At 47.0% G+C, this 8,398-nt stretch overlaps 1 protein-coding gene across 1 annotated transcript; it reads right to left on the bottom strand.

Annotated features, from left to right (window-relative positions):
* Positions 1-144: 144 nt before the first annotated feature.
* P2RY4 (pyrimidinergic receptor P2Y4) lies at positions 145-1,592 on the bottom strand. The gene has a single exon (XM_069062370.1). The coding sequence runs from the start codon at positions 1,201-1,203 to the stop codon at positions 145-147; it is 1,059 nt and encodes a 352-aa protein (XP_068918471.1). The 5' UTR covers positions 1,204-1,592.
* Between the last annotated feature and the right edge of the window lie 6,806 nt (positions 1,593-8,398).

Here is an 8,398-nt window from a genome sequence, read left to right as displayed (position 1 = left end):
GCTGTCCGTCTGTAGCATGCTCACTCTCCGGTCTGAGCCCCTGCGCCTCTCCGTGTCTCCCCCCCCCGCGCCCCGCCTCCCCCCCCCGCCCCCCCGCGCCCCTCCCCCCCCCCCCCCCGCCGCCCGCCCCCCCCCCCCCCCCCCCTACCTGAAGCTGCTCTCCTCAGGCCGGGACACGAGTGCCAGGGACGAGATCGTGCATGCCTGGTTTGACCTTTTACAGCAGAGCTGCTGCAGCTGTCGCCGGTACTTGTCCCCCGTGAGGAGGTAGAGCATGGGATCCAGGCAGCTGTTGGCACTGGCCAGCGGGCGGGTCACCTTGTAGGTAATATTGACGATGCCCAGTGTCTGGCAATTTGCCTCCAAGAGGCGGGCCAAGTAGTAGATGGTGCGGGTGATATGGAAGGGCACAAAGCAGATGGCAAAGACAGTGAGGACCACAGCAATGGTGCGCAGGGAGCGGAGGCGGGTGGAGGAATGGGCAGCACCTGGAAGGGGCCGCCACAGACGCCGGGCCATGAGGCCGTAGCACAGCAGGGTAACCAGGAAGGGAAGCCCAAAGAGCAGAACCATGACCGCAGAACTGAAATGGACATAGCGGTCGAAGTCATCAGGCCTTGTTGTGTCGTGGCACAGGGTGGTGGCCCCTCGAGTGCTGGTGGTGACAAAGAAGAGGTTGGGCACGAGGCAGGCAGCCGCGGTCAGCCAGACAGCCACACAGATGAGGCTGGCGATGTGTGGGCGGCCCCAGCGAAGGGCCCGCAGTGGGTGGCAGATACCCAGGTAGCGGTGCACGCTGATGCAGGTCAGAAACAGGACGCTGCTGTACAAGTTCCAGTAGAAGAGGAAACGGACGAACTTACAGAGGCCAGTACCAAACGGCCAATGGTTGTGGGCCGCGTAGTAATAGATGAGGGTCGGCAACGAGAGCACGTAGAGGGTGTCAGACAGCGCCAGGTGGAACATGTAGGTGGCCGTGGCATCCCAGGGGTGAAGGCGGAAGAGAAAGAGAAAGAGGGTGGGGACGTTGAGGCCCAGGCCCAGCACAAAGACCACAGCATAGCTAACTGGGAGCAGGATGAACTTGAATTTTTCATCAAACCAGCAATCCACTTCCATGTCACCACTACTGGTGCCAGCAGTGGGGGATGGGCCAGGGGATGGGCCAGGGGAGCTGAGCACCAAGCTGTCAATGCTTGCCATGGTCTGGAGAAATAGGGGGTACCCCAAAGGAGGGTCCAGCAGGCACAGGGGGTACCTGGGGTCGAGAAAAGCCCTGCTGATTTCACAGACCTCAGGAAGCAGGGAGATAAGAAGGCTTGCCCAGAAAGGCAGGGTAGGGTGTGCCAGATAGTTGGGGGCTGAAGTGGCCTCTGCCCTTCAAAGTGTGTAAGGACAGCCAGATCTGACTCCCTGCCAAGAGAGTTCAGCACCACTCCTATCTCAGTAACAACTATCTCCTTCCCTGTCCCAGGTAGGCTGGGGCCTGTCTGAGGAGAACTCAATCTTCCTTCCAGACCTACTGCCTATCTGTAATCATGACTGGTAGAGAAAAGGGTGGAGGGCTTACCTAGGGAGCCCTAGGCTCACCCCCAGCCAAGGCTTTTGGCACTGTTCCTCCCTGGTGTCCCAGAGCTGAGTTCAGGTGTCTCTGCCTGCCTTCCTCCCCTCTGTGCCTGTGGGCATATCTGCAGGGTGGGGCAGAGGGGTGAGGCCTGTTCCTCCTCCCATGCCATCCCATGGCAGAAGGTCATAGGCTCCTAGGATCTGAGGATCCACGCTGGAAGGAGCCACCAACTAGTACCACCTCCTTATACAGAGTGGGAAACTCAGGGTGATTCACCCCCAAGCCACCCAGATGATTTGTGGCAGTGGGCCTCCCACCTGGCCAGCTTTTTTTGAGGCCATAGGCCTTGAAGCAGGTTCCTTGACAATCACCTGGTCTAGGAGCAAGGAAGAGAGGAGAGAATCACCTTTTGGTCAGCCCTGTGACCCCTAGCCTAGATTCTGTGGGAAACTGGGACTCCAAGACTAGGGGTGTGAGGGATGAGGGGAGGGAGAGGCTTTTGGGAATTGGGAAAGGAAGGGAAGTCAGGGAAGTGTGATCTGGGGGCCCAGCCCCCAGGAACACTTTCCTGATGATTGCCTGAGTCCTGGAGGTAGGAGGAAGGGGAAACCTTGAAGCTGAGCCAGGGCTAGAGAGACCCACAATTGGCTTGTGGAGATGGGGGGACTCACAATTTCCTCCAAAGGAAGGAAATCTGGCCCAAGGAAGCCCTGTTATTTCACAGTGGGGAAGGAAGAACTTGGTTATATCCCTGGCCATAGCTCCAGATTGCCTCTGGCCTGTACCAAAAGTATGTCTAACCCTGGGCTTTCGTGGCTGATAGATGAAGCTTGCTGAGTCTTAATGTGTGTGTCCACACATTAACATATACTCATCTCACATAAACGCATGCTTATTGACATTCACAGGACTATGTATCCTTCACACAGTGACATTCATATTCACATACACTGACACACACACCAAGTCCCACACTCATGTACTCACACTCATATGATACATGTAAGATATGCCCATTTATATTCATACAACTCCATTTTCACTCACACACATGCACAGTCACATTCATACATAAACACACAGGAACACACACTGAAATAGTGCCCCCCACACACAGTGCACCGAAAGACACACACTGACATGCTCATACACAGTCATGTAATCACATACACCATCATCCCCATGCCCGCCTTCATCCACATAGAACAAAGGCCAACTGAGCTCACTCTCAGCTCCCCAGAGGAAGTTGCTTCCATCTAGTGGAACCTTCATGAAATGGCCTTCTCTCTCCCCATCCTTTCCCTCCCTGCCCACACTCCCTTCCCAACTGCTCTATGCTCCAGTAATGATTCGTGTTGTGAGGGCCCTCACTTGTGACATGGGGGGGGGTGGCTGGAAAAGAGGCAGATTACACATCTCTAGCCTCTTTTCCCCTCTCCCCCTTCCCCAAGGAAGACATTAATTCCTGCTAGAAAGGGAAGCAGGAGGTTGGGGCCAGAAGCTTGGCCACTCTGCTCTCCTCGGAGAGAGGGCATACTGGACTAGAATTAGATCTGCCCCTTCAAACATTGTTCATCTAGGTGATGTGATTCTCAGGTTCAAGCTAACTTCTGATTGCTGTTTCATTAATGGGGAAACAGGACCCCAAGCTCCATATCCAAGGTTTGACCTCTTTCCCACCAAATACCAGTTTCACAATGAATGAACATAGTAGGTAGTCAAGAAACCCATTTGATCTGAATAGAAAAAAAATGGAGATCAGAGATGGTATATATGGGAGAATGTACACCAGACAATGTACAGTAAAGGAGCTCTCCCATTGGGAGCAAGGCCACCCAACTCAGATCTTTAGCAAGCTTGGGGTAGGGATATGATAGAGGCTGCCAGCTCCTCTCATGTTAGCTTCTTTCCAGAGGCCTTTCCTTCAGTAATAGGAAGTAGGGAGGGCTATGTTCATCCTCTCTCTCCAAGATGAAAAGCACATGTGCCTGGGGCCACCAAAGAGCCATAGAGAGACTCTCACCAAGTCTACAAGACCCCTCATGCAGGCACAGAACATTGATCTCCATCAATGAGGAGAGAGTCCCATTCTAGTAGATTTGGGGACTCAGATTATACATGTTTATTAGCGTGTTAAGGTTCACAAAGTATTTTCCTTCCAACAATTCCATAGAGGAAACTGTGTGATTACACTTTGCAGATGAGAAAACTGAAGAACACGGAAACAGGGCACCTCGGCCCAGCTAGTAAGTGTCCATCTTTCATCCAACTCTCACCTGTGGCTCCAAAAACGCTATAGCATGTACAGTGGCAACAGCCTGGTGAAACCATCTCTGCAGACAGACTAAACTAGACTTAGGGTAACAGACAGGCCTCAAACCCAATGGTGAGTGAGGGTGATGGCTACCATTGGCAGAAGGTGTGGCCAAGAAGAAGTGGCTCCAAGTGCCATGAAGCACTTACAGCTTGGTTAGACATTGAAGAAGCCAAGATGTGAAGAAGCCAGATCCCCTGAATCCCAGGCCATCTCCACTCATCCTAACTTTTGTCCTGCCATTGGACTTCAATGATTCTAGGAGAGTGAAACTGATGACTTTGTGCAATTCTGCCTCACTTCAATCCAATTCACTCACAAGTCAAGACATCACCTATGATGTCACTGTAGGAACAACAGATGTTGGAGAATTTCCCTATAAATACAGGAATAAGTCCTTATCAGTAAGAGAAGATAAAAGGGCTTTGTCCACTAGGTGACGGTAGGTGATGTACACAAGAAGCACCTTGTGATTGGCTAAGTCCTTGGGTCTGTGTATGGAGTCCAGTGCTGGAGTACTCCAGGCTTGGTAGTTGAAAATTACATTTGATGTTGAGGTTCTTATATCAGGAGTTGTGAGTTACCCCTTTGCCACACAAGTTCTTTACATATGGCCTCACTGCCACCATACTCTAAGTCTAAGTATACTCTTCCCATGGACCCTGTATGTATTTGTGGGTGTAACTGAGTCATCTAGAAAAGTGTTAATGAAAGCACACAAAGGAGTGCTCCTAGGAGCTGAGGGTAGCAGCTGACCTCTCGGGATGCCGATCTACTATTCCAAGTTTGGAGGAGAGCCCCCAGAAGGGTGTTACAGATGAAATTTCAAAGATACCAAGAGAAAAATTCTGATGATGGAAAAGCGAGAAGTGTCTACCAAGGATGACCTTAAACATGGAGGACTCATTAAGCCACTGAAGTTTTCAAAAGACCTTTAAAAGCAGGGGATGGGAGCAAGGGCAGGTAATAGACAATGAATACAAAAAGCTGGCCCTGACATGAAAGATCACTGCCAGGACAAAAAGCGAGGGCCTTTTCACAGTTAGGACTAGGGACAGAGGTAACAGCAGAGAAGATGAAACATTTCAATTCCATTCAATTTCACATTTTGCATGAACCAAGTCAGGGCAGCAAGGCTAAGTAGGGGAGCTTTCAATGAATAAAAAGCTTTGTGGCCAATATCACTGGAAAGGGTCTCACTTCCAAGATACAAAGGAAACTAATAAACAAGCCCAAAAGCCATTTTAACAGTCCCAAGAAAGAACGCTCCAAATCACTACCACTAAGAGAAATGCATATCAGAGTAATTTGAAGGTTTCACTTCACAGCCAGCACATTAACAAAAATGGCAAAAGATGAAAATAACCAATGTTGTAGAAGTTGCAGAAAGACAAGCCCACTATTGTATTTTTGTTGGCACTGTGAACTGGTCCAACAATCCTGGAAATCAATTTGGGATTATGTGGGGTACAGAGACCCTACCCCAAATTTACTTCTCAAAGTTAAATCAGGAAGTTTTATTGAATCTTGCGAGGAGAAGCGGGTGGTCCCGTCACTGGGAAGTCCAGAGAGAGAAGGCCGCTGTACAGAAGCCAAAGCTGGGTTATATAGCCCAAAACCACAACCCTCCCCTTCCTCATGTAATCTTTTAAATTGATTGGTTGTTCTGTTAACATTCCCTTATTTGGCAGGTGGGTTGACAAGGGGATTTCCAGAGTTTCGGTTTCCCCAAGGTCACCTGACTTCCAGTATCTAGAAACTGAGGCCTAAAAGCTTCTAGTACTTTAGCAAATAGTCCACTTGAGAAACCACATTTTGTTCTACACAGGACTATGCTTTGTTTAAAAGGAATTAAAATGCAGGAGAGGATTCTGGGAAGATGACGGAGTAGGCGGGTCAGAAAAGAAATCCCAGCCTAGGCCAGAGTTTGGGGGCTTGAAGAGTGAACACCTCCAGGCTAGGGGCGGCTTAAACCACAAACTGCAAGCCCTGGGGGGAGGTGGTTGGAGAGGCTGCCCAGGCCCCAGCCACAGGAACTTACCTGAGGGACAGTGACTGGAGATGGTCGTCTGAGTCTGCCAAGTTTGACAGCACCTCTGCTGACCAGGAATGTAAAACCCAGTTATGCTGTGAACAGCAGTGGGGCAAGAAGGAGCCAGCACATGGCAGTGAGTGAAGCAGTGGGGCAGGGGTGCTGCTGGCTGTTGGCACCCATGGGAGGCTGGAGGATTGACTTTGGTTTCCAGCTAGGAGGGAAAAACTGAAGATCTGAGCCAAGAGGCACCATTTCCCATACCTTAGGGCTAGAGGTGATTAGAAAAATTAAGCTATGACCTACCACAAAAAAAATGTGCAGGCAAAGGAAAAAGAATCCAACCATAGAAATGCCTCAGGCACTTAACACTAGCTAGCCATATGACCTTGGGCAAGTCACTTAACCCCAATTGCCCTGCCTTCCCCCCTCCAAAAGGCAAAAAAAAAAAATAATAATCCAACCATAGGAAGTTATTGTGGGAATAGAGATGACCAGGGTTCATCTTCAGGGGAGGATATTGAAGTAAAGACCCCCCCCCCCCCAAGAGTAATGTCAAATGGTCACCTGCCCAAAAAGAATTCCTAGAAGATCTTTAGAAAGACTTTAAAAATCAAATGACAGAGATGGAGGAAAAAAAAAGAATAATCCAAGAAAAACAAGAAGGTTATGAAAGGAAAGTCAACCAATTGGAAAAGGAGATCCAGAATCTTAAGGAAGAAAATGACACCTTGGAAATTAGAATAGGGCAAAGTGAAGCCATTTAAATTATAAAATATCAAGAAATAATTAAACAAAATATGAATAATGAAAAAATGGAAGAAAAAGTGAAACATTAGAAAAACAACAGATTTGGAGAATAGATCAAGAAGAGAAAATATAAAAATAATTGGACTAACTGAAAGTTACAATCAAAAAAAGAATCTTGATACAATAATACAAGAAATAATTAAGGAAAAATGTCCTGAAGCATTAGAACAAGGGGGGAAAGTAGGAATAGAAAAAATGCATTGATCACCACTTAAAAGAGATTCTATCAGGAAAACTCATAGTAATATCATAGTCAAATTCCAAAACCCCTAGCTCAAGGAAAAAATATTAAAAGCATCAAGATTTACACAACTTAAATATGATGATATATGTACATACATGCACAAAGAGATATGCACACACAAAAAATATGATGGTGCCACAATTAGAATTACACAAGCCCTAGCAGCAGAGACATTAAAGGACGGCAGGTCTTGGAACATAATATATCAAAGAGCGAAAGAACTAGGGCTCCAGCTAAAAAATATCATACCCTTCAAAGTTTGGACATTTGATAAACTCTCCGACTTTAAAGACTTTGTTTTAAAAAACATCCTGAACTTAATAGCAGATTTGAAATATAAGGTACATACCAAAGACTGATGATAAGGGATTCATAAGGACAGAATGTTTACTTTAGATGCTTTTTAATAATTGGGTAGCTCATAAGAAAGACTGGGGTGGGGGCGGCCAGGTAGCACAGCAAGTAAGAGCACCGGCTCCAGTGTCGGGATGACCTGGGGATCAAATCTGGGCTCAGATACTTAGCACCACACCCAGAAATAACTGGCCATGTAACCTTGAGCAAGTTACTTAACCCTGATTGCTTAAAAATAAAATAAATAAAAAGAAAGACTGGGGTAAATCTGAGTATGATATGAAAGTTAAAAATAAAGTCATTTAGGAACAATTAAAAAGAGTAATTATTTTATACAAATGAGGTACAAGAGGAAGACTCAATACAGAAGAATTAGATGGGGGAGGAGGGCTGGAAGTTCTGGTTACCTACTTTTGTCAGGAATGAGTTTAAGAGGGAACAATACATATATATTTAGAAGAGTATAAAAGTCTTCTAAATTCAGAAGAAATAAAATGGTAGGGGCATAGGGATGAAGGAGAGGACAAGGGAAGGATCTTTAGAAGGGAGAATGAGGGAAGAGGTAAAAGAGGGGTATAGAAGGGTGTTTAGATTCCTGGGAATGGGAGAATAGGGGAGGGATCCTTGGAGGGGGGGGTAGGCCAGTAATAGGAGGGCAAGGTAGTGGGCAGAAATAAAATAGAGGAGGCAGGAAAGATAGGAAACAAGAGATATGCACAAACATAAAAAACAAAGGTCAGAATTAGAATATGGGAAAGTACAATGGATGTAGAATGTTCCCTACACTGTCAGACATAGTTACTATGTCAATTGGTTTTACTGAACTCTTTCCCTTTGTTACAATGGAGGCCCTATTTGGGGGCAGGTGCCTCTATGTGGAAATAACTGATGTAAAAAGAAAAGCTTAGCAGAAAGGTAAAAGATAAGAAAAATATTTGGCAGAAAGGAAGAGGATCAAAGAATGTCTGGGACCATTGAATGGGGAAGATGGGACGCTATAGCAGATGACAGAGATAAGGAAAAAGCTTTCAAGTCTTGTGTTGCTTCTATTTTCTCTGCCAAGTAAAAAGATCTTTG

The sequence above is a fragment of the Petaurus breviceps genome, unplaced genomic scaffold (assembly GCF_028583685.1).
Source record: "Petaurus breviceps papuanus isolate PSGF00001 unplaced genomic scaffold, PetGlider_PUasm1.0 90451, whole genome shotgun sequence".
NCBI lineage: Eukaryota > Metazoa > Chordata > Mammalia > Diprotodontia > Petauridae > Petaurus > Petaurus breviceps.
The sequence above is the reverse complement of the archived record's forward strand: the minus strand, read 5'-3'. Positions and strand labels throughout refer to the sequence as shown.

What these genes read in the sequence shown, in the direction of transcription:
- P2RY4 (XM_069062370.1), bottom strand. Translation starts at nt 1,203, where the DNA reads ATGGCAAGCATTGACAGCTTGGTGCTCAGCTCCCCTGGCCCATCCCCT.